The 25,280-nt window shown below is 34.9% G+C and overlaps 1 protein-coding gene across 1 annotated transcript in view; it reads right to left on the reverse strand.

Moving 5' to 3' along the window:
* Positions 1-8,268: 8,268 nt before the first annotated feature.
* Positions 8,269-25,280, reverse strand: part of LOC117339270 (TATA-binding protein-associated factor 172-like) — a 104,445-nt gene continuing 87,433 nt past the window's right edge. The window contains exons 33-40 of the mRNA XM_033900773.1: positions 22,003-22,133; positions 19,754-19,879; positions 19,362-19,510; positions 16,105-16,260; positions 14,413-14,490; positions 11,853-11,982; positions 9,308-9,399; positions 8,269-8,699 (exon numbers count right to left, since the gene is read on the reverse strand). Of these exons, the coding sequence (XP_033756664.1) occupies positions 8,426-8,699; positions 9,308-9,399; positions 11,853-11,982; positions 14,413-14,490; positions 16,105-16,260; positions 19,362-19,510; positions 19,754-19,879; positions 22,003-22,133 (1,136 nt within the window). The 3' untranslated portion in view covers positions 8,269-8,425. The remainder of the gene's footprint in view (positions 8,700-9,307; positions 9,400-11,852; positions 11,983-14,412; positions 14,491-16,104; positions 16,261-19,361; positions 19,511-19,753; positions 19,880-22,002; positions 22,134-25,280) is intronic.

The following is a 25,280-nucleotide window of genomic DNA, read 5'->3' on the forward strand; positions in this document are numbered from 1 at the left end:
ATAATTTCACCACAAGTTTGGTTTTTGATCGGTCCAAGATGGACACAAAATTACTATTATTTTGCTCCTTGTTTTGTAGTGTACAATACACTGGTACAGACCTTTTTAGGTAAATTACATGTACAATACACTGGTACAGACCTTTTTAGGTAAATTACATGTACAATACACTGGTACAGACCTTTTTAGGTAAATTACGTGGAATTTTTTACAGAATTTGTAGTATGACAGGGTAACTGGTGGTGGTTGGAGTTATCAGAGGTTTATTTACAAAGAATATATAAGGATGTGAACCAAGCGAGCAGAATAGAGAGTATTGGAATGATGTGGATTCGAGTTAATCAGGTTTGTTTGTATTTCAAGCAAGAGGCCCAGGGGACCTGCATTGTTCACCTGGATATTTCATTAATAGTAGCAAAATATTTTAAGTTAAGTCACACAGTTATTATATTGTTGTACCTTAATTTGTTGCTGCATTTTCTGACAATGGGTTAAAGTAACATTATCCTTATTAGGAACCCTCTCTAGCCTCATGGAACCCATACCTTCTATTATACAACAAAGGGATTTAAAGGATTTACGTTAATTTCCTCTATTGAGCCCCCCCCCCCCAGGGTCAGAGTCATCATTTTTGCAAAATCTTTTCCCCTTTTATTAAGGACATTTCTGATCATATTAAGTACAGTCATAGTGAACTTCATAACATTGTTGATATAGATAGTCAATTAATGTAATGTGTGTGACATATTGAGTTTTATATAGACAGTAAATTAATGTAATATGTGTGTGACATATTGAGTTTGATATAGACAGTCAATTAATGTAATGTGTGTGTGACATATTGAGTTTTATATAGACAGTCAATTAATGTAATGTGTGTGTGACATATTGAGTTTGATATAGACAGTCAATTAATGTAATGTGTGTGACATATTGAGTTTTATATAGACAGTCAATTAATGTAATGTGTGTGACATATTGAGTTTTATATAGACAGTCAATTAATGTAATGTGTGTGTGACATATTGAGTTTTTATAGACAGTCAATTAATGTAATGTGTGACATATTGAGTTTTATATAGACAGTCAATTAATGTAATGTGTGTGTGTGACATATTGAGTTTGATATAGACAGTAAATTAATGTAATGTGTGTGTGACATATTGAGTTTTTATAGACAGTCGATTAATGTAATGTGTGTGTGACATATTGAGTTTGATATAGACAGTCAATTAATGTAATGTGTGTGTGACATATTGAGTTTTTACAGACAGTCAATTAATGTAATGTGTGTGTGACATATTGAATTTTATATAGACAGTCAATTAATGTAATGTGTGTGTGACATATTGAATTTTATATAGACAGTCAATTAATGTAATGTGTGTGTGACATATTGAGTTTTATATAGACAGTCAATTAATGTAATGTGTGTGTGTGACATTGAGTTTGATATAGACAGTCAATTAATGTTATGTGTGTGTGACATTTTTTTATAGACAGTCAATTAATGTAATGTGCGACATATTGAGTTTGATATAGACAGTAAATTAATGTAATGTGTGTGTGACATATTGAGTTTTTATAGACAGTCGATTAATGTAATGTGTGTGTGACATATTGAGTTTTATATAGACAGTAAATTAATGTAATATGTATGTGACATATTGAGTTTTTATAGACAGTCGATTAATGTAATGTGTGTGTGACATATTGAGTTTTATAGACAGTCAATTAATGTAATGTGTGTGTGACATATTGAGTTTTTATAGACAGTAAATTAATGTAATGTGTGACATATTGAGTTTTTATAGACAGTCAATTAATGTAATGTGTGTGTGACATATTGAGTTTTATATAGACAGTAAATTAATGTAATGTGTGTGACATATTGAGTTTTATAGACAGTAAATTAATGTAATGTGTGTGTGACATATTGAGTTTTATATAGAGTCAATTAATGTAATGTGTGTGTGTGACATATTGAGTTTTTTATAGACAGTCGATTAATGTAATGTGTGTGTGACATATTGAGTTTGATATAGACAGTCAATTAATGTAATGTGTGTGTGACATATTGAGTTTTTACAGACAGTCAATTAATGTAATGTGTGTGTGACATATTGAATTTTATATAGACAGTCAATTAATGTAATGTGTGTGTGACATATTGAATTTTATATAGACAGTCAATTAATGTAATGTGTGTGTGACATATTGAGTTTTATATAGACAGTCAATTAATGTAATGTGTGTGTGTGACATTGAGTTTTATATAGACAGTCAATTAATGTTATGTGTGTGTGACATTTTTTTATAGACAGTCAATTAATGTAATGTGCGACATATTGAGTTTGATATAGACAGTAAATTAATGTAATGTGTGTGTGACATATTGAGTTTTTATAGACAGTCGATTAATGTAATGTGTGTGTGACATATTGAGTTTTATATAGACAGTAAATTAATGTAATATGTATGTGACATATTGAGTTTTTATAGACAGTCGATTAATGTAATGTGTGTGTGACATATTGAGTTTTATAGACAGTCAATTAATGTAATGTGTGTGTGACATATTGAGTTTTTATAGACAGTAAATTAATGTAATGTGTGACATATTGAGTTTTTATAGACAGTCAATTAATGTAATGTGTGTGTGACATATTGAGTTTTATATAGACAGTAAATTAATGTAATGTGTGTGACATATTGAGTTTTATAGACAGTAAATTAATGTAATGTGTGTGTGACATATTGAGTTTGATATAGACAGTCAATTAATGTAATGTGTGTGTGTGACATATTGAGTTTTATATAGACAGTCAATTAATGTAATGTGTGTGTGACATATTGAGTTTTATATAGACAGTCAATTAATGTAATGTGTGTGACATATTGAGTTTTATATAGACAGTCAATTAATGTAATGTGTGTGACATATTGAGTTTTATATAGACAGTCAATTAATGTAATGTGTGTGTGACATATTGAGTTTTTATAGACAGTCAATTAATGTAATGTGTGACATATTGAGTTTGATATAGACAGTAAATTAATGTAATGTGTGTGTGACATATTGAGTTTTTATAGACAGTCGATTAATGTAATGTGTGTGTGGCATATTGAGTTTTATATAGACAGTCAATTAATGTAATGTGTGTGTGACATATTGAGTTTTATATAGACAGTCAATTAATGTAATGTGTGTGACATATTGAGTTTTATATAGACAGTCAATTAATGTAATGTGTGTGTGACATATTGAGTTTTATATAGACAGTCAATTAATGTAATGTGTGTGTGACATATTGAGTTTGATATAGACAGTCAATTAATGTAATGTGTGTGACATATTGAGTTTTATATAGACAGTCAATTAATGTAATGTGTGTGACATATTGAGTTTTATATAGACAGTCAATTAATGTAATGTGTGTGTGACATATTGAGTTTTTATAGACAGTCAATTAATGTAATGTGTGACATATTGAGTTTTATATAGACAGTCAATTAATGTAATGCGTGTGTGTGACATATTGAGTTTGATATAGACAGTAAATTAATGTAATGTGTGTGTGACATATTGAGTTTTTATAGACAGTCGATTAATGTAATGTGTGTGTGACATATTGAGTTTGATATAGACAGTCAATTAATGTAATGTGTGTGTGACATATTGAGTTTTTACAGACAGTCAATTAATGTAATGTGTGTGTGACATATTGAATTTTATATAGACAGTCAATTAATGTAATGTGTGTGTGACATATTGAATTTTATATAGACAGTCAATTAATGTAATGTGTGTGTGACATATTGAGTTTTATATAGACAGTCAATTAATGTAATGTGTGTGTGTGACATTGAGTTTTATATAGACAGTCAATTAATGTTATGTGTGTGTGACATTTTTTTATAGACAGTCAATTAATGTAATGTGCGACATATTGAGTTTGATATAGACAGTAAATTAATGTAATGTGTGTGTGACATATTGAGTTTTTATAGACAGTCGATTAATGTAATGTGTGTGTGACATATTGAGTTTTATATAGACAGTAAATTAATGTAATATGTATGTGACATATTGAGTTTTTATAGACAGTCGATTAATGTAATGTGTGTGTGACATATTGAGTTTTATAGACAGTCAATTAATGTAATGTGTGTGTGACATATTGAGTTTTTATAGACAGTAAATTAATGTAATGTGTGACATATTGAGTTTTTATAGACAGTCAATTAATGTAATGTGTGTGTGACATATTGAGTTTTATATAGACAGTAAATTAATGTAATGTGTGTGACATATTGAGTTTTATAGACAGTAAATTAATGTAATGTGTGTGTGACATATTGAGTTTTATATAGACAGTCAATTAATGTAATGTGTGTGTGTGACATATTGAGTTTTATATAGACAGTCAATTAATGTAATGTGTGTGTGACATATTGAGTTTGATATAGACAGTCAATTAATGTAATGTGTGTGACATATTGAGTTTTATATAGACAGTCAATTAATGTAATGTGTGTGACATATTGAGTTTTATATAGACAGTCAATTAATGTAATGTGTGTGTGACATATTGAGTTTTTATAGACAGTCAATTAATGTAATGTGTGACATATTGAGTTTTATATAGACAGTCAATTAATGTAATGTGTGTGTGTGACATATTGAGTTTGATATAGACAGTAAATTAATGTAATGTGTGTGTGACATATTGAGTTTTTATAGACAGTCGATTAATGTAATGTGTGTGTGACATATTGAGTTTTATATAGACAGTCAATTAATGTAATGTGTGTGTGACATATTGAGTTTTATATAGACAGTCAATTAATGTAATGTGTGTGACATATTGAGTTTTATATAGACAGTCAATTAATGTAATGTGTGTGTGACATATTGAGTTTTATATAGACAGTCAATTAATGTAATGTGTGTGTGACATATTGAATTTTATATAGACAGTCAATTAATGTAATGTGTGTGTGACATATTGAGTTTTATATAGACAGTCAATTAATGTAATGTGTGTGTGTGACATTGAGTTTTATATAGACAGTCAATTAATGTTATGTGTGTGTGACATTTTTTTATAGACAGTCAATTAATGTAATGTGCGACATATTGAGTTTGATATAGACAGTAAATTAATGTAATGTGTGTGTGACATATTGAGTTTTTATAGACAGTCGATTAATGTAATGTGTGTGTGACATATTGAGTTTTATATAGACAGTAAATTAATGTAATATGTATGTGACATATTGAGTTTTTATAGACAGTCGATTAATGTAATGTGTGTGACATATTGAGTTTTATAGACAGTCAATTAATGTAATGTGTGTGTGACATATTGAGTTTTTATAGACAGTAAATTAATATAATGTGTGACATATTGAGTTTTTATAGACAGTCATTTAATGTTATGTGTGTGTGACATATTGAGTTTGATATAGACAGTAAATTAATGTAATGTAATGTGTGTGACATATTGAGTTTTTATAGACAGTCAATTAATGTAATGTGTGTGTGACATTGAATTTTATATAGACAGTAAATTAATGTAATGTGTGTGACATATTGAGTTTGATATAGACAGTAAATTAATGTAATGTGTGACATATTGAGTTTTTATAGACAGTCAATTAATGTAATGTGTGTGTGACATATTAAGTTTTTATAGACAGTCAATTAATGTAATGTGTGTGTGACATAATGAGTTTTATATAGACAGTAAATTAATGTAATGTGTGTGTGACATATTGAGTTTTATATAGAGTCAATTAATGTAATGTGTGTGACATATTGAGTTTTATATAGACAGTCAATTAATGTAATGTGTGACATATTGAGTTTTTATAGACAGTCAATTAATGTAATGTGTGTGTGACATATTGAGTTTTTATAGACAGTCAATTAATGTAATGTGTGTGTGACATATTGAGTTTTTATAGACAGTCAATTAATGTAATGTGTGACATATTGAGTTTTATATAGACAGTCAATTAATGTAATGTGTGTGTGTGACATATTGAGTTTGATATAGACAGTAAATTAATGTAATGTGTGTGTGACATATTGAGTTTTTATAGACAGTCGATTAATGTAATGTGTGTGTGACATATTGAGTTTGATATAGACAGTCAATTAATGTAATGTGTGTGTGACATATTGAGTTTTATATAGACAGTCAATTAATGTAATGTGTGTGACATATTGAGTTTTATATAGACAGTCAATTAATGTAATGTGTGTGTGACATATTGAGTTTTATATAGACAGTCAATTAATGTTATGTGTGTGTGACATATTGAATTTTATATAGACAGTCAATTAATGTAATGTGTGTGTGACATATTGAGTTTGATATAGACAGTCAATTAATGTAATGTGTGTGTGTGACATTGAGTTTTATATAGACAGTCAATTAATGTTATGTGTGTGTGACATTTTTTTATAGACAGTCAATTAATGTAATGTGCGACATATTGAGTTTGATATAGACAGTAAATTAATGTAATGTGTGTGTGACATATTGAGTTTTTATAGACAGTCGATTAATGTAATGTGTGTGTGACATATTGAGTTTGATATAGACAGTAAATTAATGTAATATGTATGTGACATATTGAGTTTTTATAGACAGTCGATTAATGTAATGTGTGTGACATATTGAGTTTTATAGACAGTCAATTAATGTAATGTGTGTGTGACATATTGAGTTTTTATAGACAGTAAATTAATATAATGTGTGACATATTGAGTTTTTATAGACAGTCGATTAATGTAATGTGTGTGACATATTGAGTTTTATAGACAGTCAATTAATGTAATGTGTGTGTGACATATTGAGTTTTTATAGACAGTAAATTAATATAATGTGTGACATATTGAGTTTTTATAGACAGTCAATTAATGTAATGTGTGTGTGACATAATGAGTTTTATATAGACAGTAAATTAATGTAATGTGTGTGACATATTGAGTTTTATAGACAGTAAATTAATGTAATGTGTGTCTGACATATTGAGTTTTATATAGACAGTCAATTAATGTAATGTGTGTGTGTGACATATTGAGTTTTATATAGACAGTCAATTAATGTAATGTGTGTGTGACATATTGAGTTTTATATAGACAGTCAATTAATGTAATGTGTGTGACATATTGAGTTTTATATAGACAGTCAATTAATGTAATGTGTGTGACATATTGAGTTTTATATAGACAGTCAATTAATGTAATGTGTGTGTGACATATTGAGTTTTTATAGACAGTCAATTAATGTAATGTGTGACATATTGAGTTTTATATAGACAGTCAATTAATGTAATGTGTGTGTGTGACATATTGAGTTTGATATAGACAGTAAATTAATGTAATGTGTGTGTGTGACATATTGAGTTTTATATAGACAGTCAATTAATGTAATGTGTGTGTGACATATTGAGTTTGATATAGACAGTCAATTAATGTAATGTGTGACATATTGAGTTTTTATAGACAGTCATTTAATGTTATGTGTGTGTGACATATTGAGTTTGATATAGACAGTAAATTAATGTAATGTAATGTGTGTGACATATTGAGTTTTTATAGACAGTCAATTAATGTAATGTGTGTGTGACATTGAGTTTTATATAGACAGTAAATTAATGTAATGTGTGTGACATATTGAGTTTTATATAGACAGTAAATTAATGTAATGTGTGACATATTGAGTTTTTATAGACAGTCAATTAATGTAATGTGTGTGTGACATATTAAGTTTTTATAGACAGTCAATTAATGTAATGTGTGTGTGACATAATGAGTTTTATATAGACAGTAAATTAATGTAATGTGTGTGTGACATATTGAGTTTTATATAGACAGTCAATTAATGTAATGTGTGTGACATATTGAGTTTTATATAGACAGTCAATTAATGTAATGTGTGACATATTGAGTTTTTATAGACAGTCAATTAATGTAATGTGTGTGTGACATATTGAGTTTTTATAGACAGTCAATTAATGTAATGTGTGTGTGACATATTGAGTTTTTATAGACAGTCAATTAATGTAATGTGTGTGTGACATATTGAGTTTAACAGTGTATAAAATAGTAAGATATATGATTTATCTAAAGAAACTCTTGGTTTTCGAACCTCTTAATAGTGATTCAGTAACTATGAAATATTCTTTAACAATTTCCTTTGTTGAAGGTTTAACTATCTTTAAAACTTTTAAGAACAAGTCAGAAAACCTTTGCATGAAGTAATGCTTGATTTGGGCAATCAAGGGTTTTTATTTATATGCAGAAGTCCCTCTGAACCAATCTCTGAACCACCTCTGAGGCACTTTGCATGAACCAATCTCTGTGCCGGTCTCTGTAGCAGTCTGTATTTGTGAGTGATGTCAGCATTTCTCACGTGCCTAAGGAATTGAGGAAGTTTGTCATGTCATATTCGGAGTCGTATTGACCCTCATCCCAAAGATCACCCAGATTCTCCAACATGGAAGAAACTGTTTCTTTTTTGGAAGAGCTAGATTCTGATTGGTTGGAACCTGCTGAACTTTGACCCTTCTTCTCGTCATCCAATGAAAAGAGGTCTAACAACTGGTCTGTACCCATGGTCTGCAGACTTGAATTCTCCTGGCTGATCACAGTGTTGGCAATGGTCATTTTGAACTTCTGCAATCTGTATTTGAGAGAGGTGATTATATAGACATACCTGTATCTGAATGTCAATTCTTTTTTCCTTATTATCTATATCATGAAATAATTTCTCATGATCAATACCATAAAACAACTGAACTTTTAGTTCACAGGGTCAGACATAATCAGCCACAAAACTTACCCCATAACAACTTAACTTTTAGTTCGAGTCAGACATAATCAGGACTTACCACATAACAACTTAACTTATTTTTTTAGTTCACAGAGTCAGACATAACCAGCCACAGAACTTACCCCATAACAGCTTAACTTTTAGTTCACAGAGTCAGACATAACCAGAACTTACCCCATAACAACTTAACTTTTAGTTCACAGGGTCAGACATAACCAGCCACAGAACTTACCCCATAACAACTTAACTTTTAGTTCACAGAGTCAGACATAACCAGCCACAGAACTTACCCCATAACAACTTAACTTTTAGTTCACAGAGTCAGACATAATCAGAACTTACCCCATAACAACTTAACTTTTAGTTCACAGAGTCAGACATAACCAGCCACAGAACTTACCCCATAACAACTTAACTTTTAGTTTACAGAGTCAGACATAACCAGCCACAGAACTTACCCCATGATCTTTTCCTCTAGTGTTCCTCGAGTAACCAAACGATAAACATTTACAACTTTCTTCTGTCCAATCCTGTGTGCCCTGTCCATTGCCTGTGGATTCAAGTTGGGGAAAAGTTTGAACTTCATCATTAATAAAACAAGAGGCCCAGAAGGCCTGTATTGCCCACCTGGATATTTCAGTAATTATGGCAAAATACCCTAATTTAAGATATATTTCCTACTTTTGAACTGCCTGTGTTAACAATGGTTCAAACTACAGGAGGACTAAATCCGGTCATTCTTTAAAGAAAAAAAGTATCTTAAAAGTTTTGTTTTTTTTGCTCCATTTCCCCTATTATTAAGCCCCCTTTCTCAAGCCCCAAGGGTGTCACATCCATTATTTATACAACATACAACACTGCAAATAATTCTCCATCCCAAATTTCATCAAAATCCATTCAGTTGTTTAGGACCAGTAGCGTTTCAAAAAGATTGACCTTTGGCCCAGGTGAACCAAAAAAAAAAAAGGTAATGAAAGTATTATTACAAAGAGTGATAACTCTGCCAGTTATATACTGACAAATAATTCCTATAATGGAACTGTTCCGACATCTTGACGATATATTGCTACATACAACGTTTTATTTATTTATTATATTCCAATAAGAAATATGAGGCAGGTAAGGGCCTGCCTGTCATCCCAACCCAGTCAACTTAACACTTATGGAGGGCTTCAATCAAAGCTTTTGAAGGTTTATACTCCTCCTTGCTGACCAGTACGGGTCATGCCAAGGCTAAATAAACATCATCACGGGACATCTCATGTCTGCTTGTCAACTGCACACATGTGCAAATCTATACTCAAAGCACCTGCTTGTTTTTATGTTCTCTGTCTCTCAGATAAACAAACCTCATCAAAGTAACTTCCACAGTCTGAACGTAACGGACACAGGTAAGACTTGCATGCAGATACAGGGTGCGAAAAAAACCCACTCATCCTGGACGAGCTAAATTTGGCTGGGGACAAGTGAATGTCGCAGGATTATTGCCATAAAGTTCCGTTGAAATTCCCTCAGTAGTTAAGGAAGAGTAACTGGTACATCGTTGTGTTAACAGACGGACGGACAACCTGATTCCGGTATACCCCCCCTAACTCCGTTGCAGGGAGTAAAATTAATGAGGGACAAATCAAAAGTCTCCACTGTCGAGTGTGAGTGTGTGTGACCCGAGAGGTTTATGATACAGGGGACCTGTTCCTCAATAGCATACCCCTCCTATGGGCCCCTAGAGAGGTTTATGATACAGGGGACCTGTTCCTCAATAGCATACCCCTCCTGTGGGCCCCTAGAGAGGTTTATGATACAGGGGACCTGTTCCTCAATAGCATACCCCGCCTGTGGGCCCCTAGAGAGGTTTATAATACAGGGGACCTGTTCCTCAATAGCATACCCCTCCTGTGGGCCCCTAGAGAGGTTTATAATACAGGGGACCTGTTCCTCAATAGCATATCCCTCCTGTGGGCCCCTAGAGAGGTTTATGATACAGGAGACCTGTTCCTCAATAGCATACCACTCCTATGGGCCCCTAGAGAGGTTTATAATACAGGGGACCTGTTCCTAAATAGCATACCCCTCCTGTTGGCCCCTAGAGAGGTTTATAATACAGGGGACCTGTTCCTCAATAGCATACCCCTCCTGTGGGCCCCTAGAGAGGTTTATAATACAGGGGACCTGTTCCTCAATAGCATACCCCTCCTGTGGGCCCCTAGAGAGGTTTATAATACAGGGGACCTGTTCCTCAATAGCATACCCCTCCTGTGGGCCCCTAGAGAGGTTTATAATACAGGGGACCTGTTCCTCAATAGCATACCACTCCTGTGGGCCCCTAGAGAGGTTTATAATACAGGGGACCTGTTCCTCAATAGCATACCCCTCCTGTGGGCCCCTAGAGAGGTTTATAATACAGGTGACTTGTTCCTCAATAGCATACCCCTCCTGTGGGCCCCTAGCAGCAAAAAATATTTGGCCTATGTGACCTTGAATGAAGGTCAAGGTCATCTATTTGAACAAACTTGGCAGCCCTTCATACCAGCATGCTATAGACCTTATATTGGGTCACTGGGCTTTTTGGTTATCAAGAAGAAGTCGTTAGCATATTTGACCACTGTGACCTTGAATGAAGGTCAAGGTCATCAACTTGCACAAACTTGGCCCCTCCTCATGGGACAAACATGAAGTCTGGAGATAATGAAATTCAAAATACGATAACTCTGAACTTAAGACCCTTTCATCAAATTAAAGTATTTTTTCCAGTGTATTTGGATCTGAAGAAGAAAATTGCTGTATCTATGCAAACTTTGGACTATTTTTGGCTTAGAATAAAGAATTAATCATATAATTCACAATTTGTGTACATCAATATATACATGGCCATCATGGGAAAAGGTCCCTTTAAATCTTCTTTATATTAGTACAGGGGCTTCTTAGAAGTTGAGAATGAGGACAACTTTATCATCTCAGGTGACCTAATCAAATGCTAGCTATTTCATTATCCGTGTTTGTTACCTGTAGGTCCTTCATTGGGTTCCAGTCATGTTCCACAAATATCACAGTGTCAGCACCAGTCAGATTCAGGCCAAGACCACCGACGTGTGTGGTAAGCAGAAGGATGTCTATCGATGGATCGTTGTTGAATCTGAAATAGCGACATCTTCCATTTATACAACATCATATTTTCTTTAACCAAAAATGATCCAGACCAAATTTCAGCAAATTTCCATTCAGGGGTTCAGGACTAATATATAAGCAATGAAATTTTTTTACCTCTATTTCCCCTATTGGGCCCCATCCCTCCGGCCCCAAGGGAGCCACACCCTCTATTAATTTATCCCTCCGGCCCCAAGGGAGCCACACCCTCCATTAATTTATCCCTCCGGCCCCAAGGGAGCCCCACCCTCTATTTATACAACACTAGATCTCCTTTGGCAAATAGTGTCCCTGACAAAATAAATCCATTCAGTGGTCCAGGACTATTAGGGATTGAAAGTCTGAAGGATGCTGGACACTCATGGCACTATGACAGATAGAAAAAGTCTAAATTATGTAAATACTACATATATATAGAAAACAGGAAAAGGCTGTCCACTGTATAGGTAGAGGTGCCATGCTGGGCCCATAACCCCTGACTGAAGGGAAGGGTCTGTCCCCCATGGTGACCATATGGTACAGGAGACTTTCTGAGCCAAGGATAGTTTAAGAGGTTGTGTTTGTTTTATATCAAAAACAGTAAATAACTTAATAACTATTTTAATGAAGAATATAATATTCATACCATTAGATACAGTAAGTTGTCTAGAAGTTGTACACTGTTGTATAATTCAATAGACAACATAGTTTAGAAGCTCTGTGTACGTAGCTTTTACTAAAATTTAAGGTAATATTTATACTTAAAAATGGTTTTATATAATTTCTATATCAGTAGAAAATAGAAGAAGTCCTCTTTTAGATACAACTTTTATATTGATTGTAAATAATGAAGTTTGTTTGCCAAATAGAGTAAGAAATACAAACTGGTCCTGTCAAGTATTATCCAGAGATCCCTAGGGAGTCTATACTGGTGTCCTCCATGAGGGACGAGCTGAAGCTATAAAGTAGGGGCTTAAAGCTCAAAATAAGGTTGATCAATCAAAAGAAGGTTCTCTCTTGGATTCATTGATATCTATTGGATATTTTAATATTATGTTTATATTCAGACTCTGGTTTAGAGTCGACAGTGAACAGTTATAAGTTCAAGTATGGATGATGTATATTGGGTGTAACAGAGACCTGTTGGAAAAATATGTACATCGACTTCATGTTTATAGTTATAATAAAACATGAGGAATGGCAACATTGGACTGTTGTGATATTTTGGTGACAAGATATGTATATCTTGTGACACATAAGGTGACATCATTATGAGGCACAATTACATCATGATTATATGGCCGACAACACCAGCCGGTAATAGCACTGTTTTACTGGGACATGTTACTATAAATATCTACATAATTTCCAGATTTACCTGTTTTACTGGGACATGTTACTATAAATATCTGCATAATTTCCAGATTTACCTGTTTTACTGGGACATGTTACTATAAATATCTATATAATTTCCAGATTTACCTGTTTGACTGGGACATGTAGCTATAAATATCTACATAATTTCCAGATTTACCTGTTTGACTGGGACATGTTACTATAAATATCTATAATTTCCAGATTTACCTGTTTTACTGGGACATGTAGCTATAAATATCTACATAATTTCCAGATTTACCTGTTTTACTGGGACATTTTCTACATAATTTCCAGACTTACCTGTTTTACTGGGACATTTTCTACATAATTTCCAGACTTACCTGTTTTACTGGGACATTTTCTACATAATTTCCAGATTGACCTGTTTTACTGGGACATGTAGCTATAAATATCTACATAATTTCCAGACTTACCTGTTTTACTGGGACATTTTCTACATAATTTCCAGACTTACCTGTTTTACTGGGACATTTTCTACATAATTTCCAGATTTACCTGTTTTACTGGGACATGTAGCTATAAATATCTACATAATTTCCAGATTTACCTGTTTTACTGGGACATTTTCTACATAATTTCCAGACTTACCTGTTTTACTGGGACATTTTCTACATAATTTCCAGACTTACCTGTTTTACTGGGACATTTTCTACATAATTTCCAGATTGACCTGTTTTACTGGGACATGTAGCTATAAATATCTACATAATTTCCAGATTTACCTGTTTTACTGGGACATGTTACTATAAATATCTATATAATTTCCAGATTGACCTGTTTTACTGGGACATGTTACTATAAATATCTACATAATTTCCAGATTTACCTGTTTTACTGGGACATTTTCTACATAATTTCCAGACTTACCTGTTTTACTGGGACATTTTCTACATAATTTCCAGATTTACCTGTTTTACTGGGACATGTAGCTATAAATATCTACATAATTTCCAGATTTACCTGTTTTACTGGGACATTTTCTACATAATTTCCAGATTTACCTGTTTTACTGGGACACGTACTACATAATTTCCAGACTTACCTGTTGACGATGTTATGTCGTGATCCTGCAGGAATGCTTCCATCTAGTCGGAGATATGTGACACCAGGCATGTGTGTTCTGAAAAACACAAAACCGGAGTTTGATATTGAAGGTTAAAATACATATTGATGTAACAGCATAAAACATGATATCAAGGCCAATGTAGTGATTTTTCACTAAATTTAATGCAATACTATTGCTATTATTAAATTGTTGTTTTTACCGCTAGGGAAAACACTTATTGCTATTCTTTAACAGTTGTGGCATATATTTGTGATAGTTCACAATACTTTTGGAGACTTAAAAATTAACTTACTTGTATGAGCTAACATTGCAATTTATTTTTGGCTTATTTGTAAAAAGTGTTCTTAAACAAATTTTAAGAAACAAGGGGTCCAGAGAGCCTGAATCACTCACCTGGTTTATTTGAGCAAACATCAAAATAATTTTCATGTTCACTTTGTTAATAGCTTTATTTGTTGGTGTCTAATAATGCTGCATGTATAGTATGATTATGGAGTGGGGATCTCAACTGCTTCAGGATATAACCCAGAAATGAAGTCAAGACTCCACATAATTGTGTATAAAGAAACCTCGGGGTGGGGAAAGACCCCTGGGCCAGTTTTTACTTCAGAATTATCAGGATTGTGTTCATCTCTTGATGCCCAGCAATGCTATATATGGTTAGTGGGGGGAATCTCAATAACTTCAACAAGAGATCCCAGAGGGATCTTGGCGCCCACCATTGTATGATCTTTATAGGTTCCATGTCAGATTGATCTTCTCTCTATCTTTCCCTTCCTCTTACTAATCTGTGTAAATTGAGAAACATCCCTCCAGTACTTTTCAAACAAGGGGAACTTATGTATGAAATTTGAGATTTAGTGATAATGGCTGTCTAATGACCATGTTGTTTTCAGATTGGTCCCAAAATGCAATACCAGGGACAAAGGGTAACCTACATATGAAAATTGAGAAAGACCCCTTCAGTACCTTCTGTAAAATAGCGATAACAAACTTCAATTGTCAAAATCTAAGATGGCTGCCTGTTGGCCATGTTGTTTTTAAATTAGTTCCAAAATGAATTATGCATAAATAGGGACAAAGGGGAACCTACATATTAAATTTTAGAGAGATCTCTTCAGTACTTTCCTAGAAATAGTTATAACAAACTTCAATGGTCAAAATCAAAGATGGCTTCCTGTCGGCCATGTTGATTTTAGATTGCTTCCAAAAATGAAATATGCATAACTAGGGATCAAGGGAAACCTACACATAAAATTTCAGAAAGATTACTTCAGTACTTTCTGAGAAATTACAATAACAAGAATTGTTTGTGGACAGAGGTACAGACGAACGAACGATGGACCACGACGCAAGGTGATTTGAATAGCCCACCATCTCAGACAATGGGTGTCATACTGAAGTCCCAGACAATGGTTGTCATACTAAAGTCTGTGACAATGGGTGTCATACTGACGTCTGTGACAATGGGTGTCATACTGAAGTCTGTGACAATGGGTGTCATACTGAAGTCTGTGACAATGGGTGTCATACTGAAGTCTCAGACAATGGGTGTCATACTGAAGTACCAGACAATGGGTGTCATACTGAAGTCTGTGACAATGGGTGTCATACTGAAGTCTGTGACAATGGGTGTCATACTGAAGTCTGTGACAATAGTTGTCATACTTGAACAGGTCTTTCTCCACAATATCCAGCATGCCCTTGAGTTGGCAGAAGAGTAGCACCCTATGTTGATTGACAACTGGCATGTTACTGGTTACTTGTTGACCAGGGGCAGGCATTGATTGGTCGACTCCGATCCCACAATCCAACAGTAGTTGTCTGTACAAAAGAAACAATTAACTGTACATCAATACCACAATCCAACAGTAGTTGTCAGTACAAAAGAAATAATTCTGGCTTTGATGATGTACTGCCTACAATATATTTAGGTGGAAACATAAGATATAGTCAGAATGGGTGATCTACCGGGCATCAAATGCAATAAAAAGAAAATTGAATGGTTTCCCGTTTAATATAACATATATTTCACCAGTATGACAGAATATCTCAATATTCAATATCGATATTCTGTCAAACTTATGAAATATATCTCTTTGTATATTTCTATGATGCGGTGTATATTTCTATATATATATATTAAACGGGAAACCATTCAATATCCTCTTTATACTGTATACCAAGTTTAAATGAGATTGGTCCAAAAATGTAGATCTCCGGACAAACAAAAGGTTAGATGGGATTGAGGGACAAAGCGATGACAGTAACAAAATTGGCTTCGAATATTGTTAATATAAGTTTAATAAACTATTTAAAAATAGTAACTATCAGAGACAGCAGGTCAAAGGTCTCGCAATACTGGGGAAAACAACACCTGTGATTGACAGGTTGGGTGTAGAGTCTGAGCTCAGGGGCGTAGGCTGCTTGATTGGGGGAGAGGGAGAAGAGACATACAGGTGTGAGAGGAGAAATACAAAGGGGAGAGAGAGAAGAGACATACAGGTGTGAGAGGAGAAATACAAAGGGGAGAGAGAGAAGAGACATACAGGTGTGAGAGGAGAAATACAAAGGGGAGAGAGAGAAGAGAGGACATACAGGTGTGAGAGGAGAAACACAAAGGGGAGAGAGAGAAGAGACATACAGGTGTGAGAGGAGAAATACAAAGGGGAGAGAGAGAAGACAGGACATACAGGTGTGAGAGGAGAAACACAAAGGGGAGAGAGAGAAGAGAAGACACACAGAAGTGAGAGGGGAGACATACAAAAGGAGCATATATCCTAGCAAAATCATTGAATGGCTTTCCAACCCAAGCTGACCTGATGAAGGTTAACACTATGTCATACTTACCTGACAGAAGGTTAACACCATGCCATACTTACCTGATGAAGGTTAACACTATGTCATACTTACCTGACAGAAGGTTAACACTATGCCATACGTATCTGACAGAAGGTTAACACTATATCATACTTACCTGACAGAAGGTTAACACTATGTCATACTTACCTGACAGAAGGTTAACACTATGTCATACTTACCTGACAGAAGGTTAACACTATGTCATACTTACCTGACAGAAGGTTAACACTATGTCATACTTACCTGACAGAAGGTTAACACTAGGCCATACTTACCTGACAGAAGGGTAACACTATGTCATACTTATCTGACAGAAGGTTAACACTATATCATACTTATCTGACAGAAGGTTAACACTATGTCATACTTACCTGACAGAAGGTTAACACTATGCCATACTTACCTGACAGAAGGTTAACACTATGTCATACTTATCTGACAGAAGGTTAACACTATATCATACTTATCTGACAGAAGGTTAACACTATGTCATACTTATCTGACAGAAGGTTAACACTATGTCATACGTATCTGACAGAAGGTTAACACTATGTCATACTTATCTGACAGAAGGTTAACACTATGTCATACTTACCTGACAGAAGGTTAACACTATGTCATACTTATCTGACAGAAGGTAAACACTATGTCATACTTATCTGACAGAAAGTTAACACTATGTCATACTTACCTGACAGAAGGTTAACACTATGTCATACTTACCAGACAGAAGGTTAACACTATGTCATACTTAGCTGACAGAAGGTAAACACTATGTCATACTTACCTGACAGAAGGTTAACACTATGTCATGCGTATCTGACAGAAGGTTAACACTATGTCATACTTACCTGACAGAAGGTTAACACTATGCCATACTTACCTGACAGAAGGTTAACACTATGTCATACTTATCTGACAGAAGGTTAACACTATGTCATACTTATCTGACAGAAGGTTAACACTATGTCATACTTACCTGACAGAAGGTTAACACTATGTCATACTTATCTGACAGAAGGTAAACACTATGTCATACTTATCTGACAGAAGGTTAACACTGTCATACTTACCAGACAGAAGGTTAACACTATGTCATACTTAGCTGACAGAAGGTAAACACTATGTCATACTTACCTGACAGAAGGTTAACACTATGTCATACGTATCTGACAGAAGGTTAACACTATGTCATACTTACCAGACAGAAGGTTAACACTATGTCATACTTAGCTGACAGAAGGTAAACACTATGTCATACTTACCTGACAGAAGGTTAACACTATGTCATGCGTATCTGACAGAAGGTTAACACTATGTCATACTTACCTGACAGAAGGTTAACACTATGTCATGCGTATCTGACAGAAGGTTAACACTATGTCATACTTATCTGACAGAAGGTTAACACTATGTCATACTTATCTGACAGAAGGTTAACACTATGTCATACTTACCTGACAGAAGGTTAACACTATGTCATACTTATCTGACAGAAGGTAAACACTATGTCATACTTATCTGACAGAAAGTTAACACTATGTCATACTTACCTGACAGAAGGTTAACACTATGTCATACTTACCAGACAGAAGGTTAACACTATGTCATACTTAGCTGACAGAAGGTAAACACTATGTCATACTTACCTTACAGAAGGTTAACACTATGTCATACGTATCTGACAGAAGGTTAACACTATGTCATACTTACCTGACAGAAGGTTAACACTATGTCATACTTACCTGACAGAAGGTTAACACTATGTCATACGTATCTGACAGAAAGTTAACACTATGTCATACTTATCTGACAGAAGGTTAACACTATGCCATACTTACCTAACAGAAGGGTAACACTATGCCATACTTACCTGACAGAAGGTTAACACTATGTCATACTTACCTGACAGAAGGTTAACACTGTCATACTTACCTGACAGAAGGTTAACACTATGTCATACTTACCTGACAGAAGGTTAACACTATGTCATACTTACCTGACAGAAGGTTAACACTATGTCATACTTACCTGACAGAAGGTTAACACTATGTCATACTTACTTGAGTGCGTTTAGTTTTGGAGCATGCTGTATATCCCTGAGATTGGAGTTCTGTTTCTTGAGCTGTGATGTTATCTGTTCATACTTGGGGTGGGCTGGAGTCAGCACAAGTGACGGATGATTACAAACTTTACGTAGGTACTGTAATGCCTGGTAAATAACAAAATCTTTAGTCAAACTTTACACAGGTACTGTAACACCTAGAACTAGTATGGTTAAAGTATATCCAGTCATCATATCACAATCAGTGTTGAGGAGTAAAATCTAATGATACCTGTAGTACCAACATATAATTATAAGTTTGACAGAAGTTTGACTAGAAACTTTTTGTAAATGAAGTTTTCAGAGTAACACTGCTACATAGTAACACATTCATGCTTCCGGAGATATTACCTGAAATACATGTGTGCTGCCCTTACTGGCAACTTTCTTCTCGGGAGATTCGACCTTCAGGGATGTCACCATGTCCTCAACACCCTTCTTAGCCTGGGACTTTGCAAAATCTTCATACAGCTCCATCTGGTGGAAGAACATATAATTTTCTAGAATTGCACACAAATAAATAAGCAAACGTCGGTCAAACAAATTTTCCCTTAGGCAGGTGAAGTAAGAATTTTGATTTATTTTCAGTAGTGTTTTGAAAAGAATACATTTATTTTGCAACATATCAGTCAAAATGATATGATTACCAGTTACTTGTACCTACAAAAGATGAAAACTATACTGTTAGAGTTTGGTATATAGACTAAGATATCTAGCTCGTATCCAACGGCTACACCAATACTGTAGCTCACAGTACCTATAAGTGATTAGCTGACCAGCTGACCAGTCGTACCTGTGAGTGATAAGCTGATCAGCTGGCCATACCTATAAGTGATAAGCTGACCAGTCGTACCTGTAAGTGACCAGCTGACCAGTCGTACCTGTAAGTGATTAGCTGACCAGCTGACCAGTCGTACCTGTAAGTGATTAGCTGACCAGTCGTACCTGTAAGTGATTAGCTGACCAGTCATACCTATAAGTGACCAGCTGACCAGCCGTACCTATAAGTGATTAGCTGACCAGTTGTACCTGTAACTGATAAGTTGACCAGCTGACCAGTCGTACCTGTAAGCGGTTGGACAATTTACAGGATTGGGCAGGATCAGGCAGAAATGGGCAGCTATGGCAATAATGCATTTAGTTTGGTAATAAATGGTCATATTTAACAAATTATGGCCTAATTAACAAGAGCCCCAAGGGCCTTAACGATCATCTGACTCTAAATTAAAGACCCTTATACTATTGTAGTATGCATTCTCTGTAGCAGGTATAGTGGCACTGTTGGCCATTGTGGCCATCTTGGAATTTGGATCAACCCGAAAAATAACAACACATAGCTCAATGGGACTTAATTGCTCACTTGCAATGCAGTGATCCTTTCATATATGGACCTGCAGTTATTTCAGGAGTCTTGTAAGCCTGTTAGCGTATTAAATTCTTAAATCATGGTTTATTTGACCTGTATGACATTGAATGTAGGTCAAGGCCATTGATTTACTCAAATATTGTAGCCCTTCTTGGCAGCATGCTACAGGGACAATATCAGGTCTTTGGGCCTTTTGGTTATTTAGAAGTCATTTAAAGATTTTAGCATATTTGACACCTGTAACCTTGAATGTAGGTCAAGGTCATTCATTTGAACAAACTTGGAAGCCCTTCACCCCAGAATGCTACAGAACCAATATCCAGTCCCTGGGATTCTTGGTTATTGAGAAGAAGTTGTTTGAAGATTTCAGCCTATTTGAACCCTGTGACCTTGAATGCAAGGCAAGGTCATTGATTTGAACAAGAGGCCCATGGGACTTAACGGTCATCTAACTCTAAAAACGCTTGTACTATAGTAGTTTCCATACTCAGTAGCAAGTATGGTGGCACTGTTGGCCATGGCAGCCATCTTGGATTTCGGACTGAGCCAAAAAATAACAACAGTTGGTCAGGACCATCTCAGGATCATTTCATCTAATTTAGAACTTAATCTCACTGGTGCAACTTGAGAAGAAGTAGATGATGTTCAGGAAAATGCTGATTGTGCAATCATGTTACAAAATGGTTTTGTTTGCTCCCCTTCCTCAACATCCCCACCAATTTCCAGCTCAATGGCACCAGCGGAAAAATGTTTAAAATGTATTTTTCAGGATGGCTGTCATGGCAGCCATCTTGGATTTCAGACCAATCCGAAAAATAACAACACTTGGTCAGGACCACCTCAGGATCATTCCAAGCAAGTGTCAGCTCAATCTCACCAGGTGAACTTGAGAAGAAGTTTGAAATGTGAACAGTTTACGCACGGCGGAATGTTGCATTGCGCAAAACGACGGACGAAGCAAGCAAGCAAGCAGACCTGGTAGCCATTCAGCCCAGCATGCTACAGACCAAATATCAAATCCCTGGGACTCTTGCTTGTTGAGAAGAAGTCACATTTAAGCATATTTGGCCCCTGTGACCTTCACCCCTAATAATAAACAGAACAAAAACAATAGGTCTTTTTACCCCTAATAAATACATGAGCATTACTGAAACTGTTTGATTCTACTCCGATCCTGCCCATTTCTGCCTGATCCTGTAAATCGTCCCCTGATTATCTGACAAGCTGACCCTACCTGTAAGAGACTAAGATCACAGTAGTAGTCCTGTATGATTTTAGGAGGTAGGTCCTGAAGGACGTCCTCCTTGAGTCGTCGTAGGATGAACGGTAAAACCTGACGATGCAGGGATTCCATCGCTAAAGCTCCTACAACATACAAAACATCACAGTTAAATCAGTGTTAAGACTTTATAGGATAACAGTGAGGTCAGCTGAAGGTCACTTATCTATAGAGTCTATAATCTACAGTCGATCAGCCGGACGTATATTACAGTGGACATGACCAAACAACTGTTACATACAGACCTTCAAACATTTAACATTCCCTCAAACTGTTACATACAGACCCTCAAACATTTAACATTCCCTCAAACAACTGTAACATACAGACCCTGAAACATTTAACATTCCCTCAAACAACTGTTACATACAGACCCTGAAACATTTAACATTCCCTCAAACAACTGTTACATACAGACCCTGAAACATTTAACATTCCCTCAAACTGTTACATACAGACCCTCAAACATTTAACATTCCCTCAAACAACTGTAACATACAGACCCTTAAACATTTAACATTCCCTCAAACATGTTCATGGTGTGTTTGCATTCCTTTTGTTTTGTTTGTGTTTCATTTAAAAAAAGAATCGTTGAGCATTTTTCATTTGCGTTTTGAGCTCATTTTCTTTCGTTTGCGTTTATGTGCCTTTTCGTTTGCATGTGTTTGCATTTTGTGCTTCCATTCGTTTGTGTTTCGTCTGCCAGATGTGCCAGATGTAATTCCCTGTTAGGATTGAGAATCGTTGAGTACGCATGCACTTGTAAAACTAAAAGTTGAGCCAGCTACTGGTGTGGCACCACGATTATCCGTTTTCAGGAAAACCTTGATCTATTTTTAGTTACCTGCACTACCAACAGAATCGCCTAATGTGAGTATAGCTGTTGTCCTTTATATTTCTTATGGAGTTATCACTGTGTAAATGGTTATTTGGCGAGATTGAACAAATTATTAGCCTTAATCATAGTGAGCAATTTATCCTATATTTGTTTTGACGTAAATATAATACTGTTACAATTAGCTTGTATCAGGTATCCCATGAGCAAATTACTGCAGTTTTTTATTGGTTTTGATATATACTGTATACCTTTATCTGTCGACATATAGGGACTCATTTTACGTCCGTGAACACTTGAGTGTCATACAATATTTTTCTACTTTGTTTTTGATTTTTTTTTTTGTCTTTTTATGTTCTAAAAATTACTTTTCATACTTTGATCAGTACCACAGAAATTTATCTAAAAATAATTAAAACTCAACAATTATTATCATAAGTATTTCACTTCAATGTACTTTGTAAGTAAGGTTCACACATTTTAACAGTGATTTCTTTGTCACTTTTCGTTCGTATTTCCATATGCATCTCAGAAGGAATCAACTTAACATTGATGAATGTTACTATACATTCATGTGACGAACGTCAAAACTTAGCTCTATAAAAATTTTGCTCCAGATCGTTCTTTGAAGTAACAGTATTTTGGCTTTTGTTTCAATTATAAATTCTTTTTATCGGAGTTGAAAGCATTTCTTTATCCAAACGCTAACCTCTACCAGATCTGGGATCACTCTACCAACACATGTGCCCGTGGATTTAATTCATTCAAATAAAATTAAAATCACCTGCTCTTTGTCTGCATATCATATACTTGCTGGATATACGTGGTTTTAAGATTACATCTGATAAGCACCTAAAATCATGTCGTGTTGTGTCAAAATATTCACCGATATACTCAAATAAACATGTGTAATACTGATATAGTCACTCGGACGCTTCTTTGTAAAACGTATATTGAAGTCAAGTGCTGTGATGATCTCGATCTCGATATGGCTTAAATGACAACAAACAGTCATGATAAAGGAACAATATTTCGGTATTTAAATCAGAATTACATCGAATTCATTGAAATGGTGATAGTGAACACAAAAAAGAAAACTTTAATTTGTCTGATATTTATATAGCAAGATCGTACGATAATTCGGACAACGACACAATGTAGCTGTACTCTAATCTGTTGTAGAATATTATCTCGTAGGAGTGTTGTGTGTACAAATAAAATGCTCTATTGTATAAAAAAAATCAAGACCAATACCAAGATCTATCATAAATATTTTAATTGAAATAGTAGACGGCTTGAATAACTGCAACACCAAGATCGATCATAAATATTTGAACTGATATAGCGAAGTTTAAGCTTAAACTAAATCTTGAAACCTGTGTGTTAAGCTAACAAAGCGATCAGGATATATGCTTACTGTCGCACCGAAAGTTAATTTCACCCGTGGTGTTAATTAATATAAGCGACAGTCGACTGTAATCATACCTAGCTTATTGGAGTTACCTGTGTACCTCCCGTCTCGCCTGTACATATTGCCCCTCTTAGACTACATAGGTGCCTAATGCCCGAGGCGTTAATTATAACAATTTATATTGTCAAGCTTGACTGCATTTCACGACGATCAGATCACAGGTGCTACCCTCATCTAAACAAAACATCCGGATTACATAACTAGGCTAATACCTGTGTCAGATTACCTGTATATCAAATTATCGGTCGGTTCACCTATGACCTCGGGGCCGTGACCTCGTTTGTTTACTTCGGTTTACGGAATCTACCGAGATTTGACGAGTGCGCTTCGTGCGATCTTCTTGTGCAATGTGCAAGCTTTAAATGCTGTAGTAGTAATACCAAAAGTATGGCACAATAAAAGTAAAGAATGTAGAATATACAAAAACAAGTAAAAAAAGAATGAAATCGATACAGTAGATCTCAGACAGATTTTTTTTTATCCCATGATGCAACAAACAGCGAGATTTTAGCGGGAAGTCTGATAGCCATGTTTGAATTTCACCGGATGTTTATTTACGGAAGAAACATAAACAAACACGATTTTGATATAGAATAGCCTAAAAACGAAATTCATTTTCTTGCCTTACTGAAGAAGATCGACTATCTGTCAGTAAGTGGCGAAAGAATATCAGCTTTCTTGTTGTTTTTGGCAACAAATGCTCATTTTCACCTGAAAACATCACAGATATTGCGACCAGGTAAGTTTACAATTTAATGATTTATATCTATTTCGTCTTCTGCACGTTCCGACATCGTTTCACATTATATAATGGTGAGTCAAATAAGGGGCCTAGATATATTAATATTCATACTTGATTACTTCGTGTTTCAGGGTTCTGATAATGAATTCATCACTGATTACAGTTTACACGGCCCGAGTTGAATT

Source organism: Pecten maximus, chromosome 1, assembly GCF_902652985.1.
Source record: "Pecten maximus chromosome 1, xPecMax1.1, whole genome shotgun sequence".
Taxonomy (NCBI): Eukaryota; Metazoa; Mollusca; class Bivalvia; order Pectinida; family Pectinidae; genus Pecten; species Pecten maximus.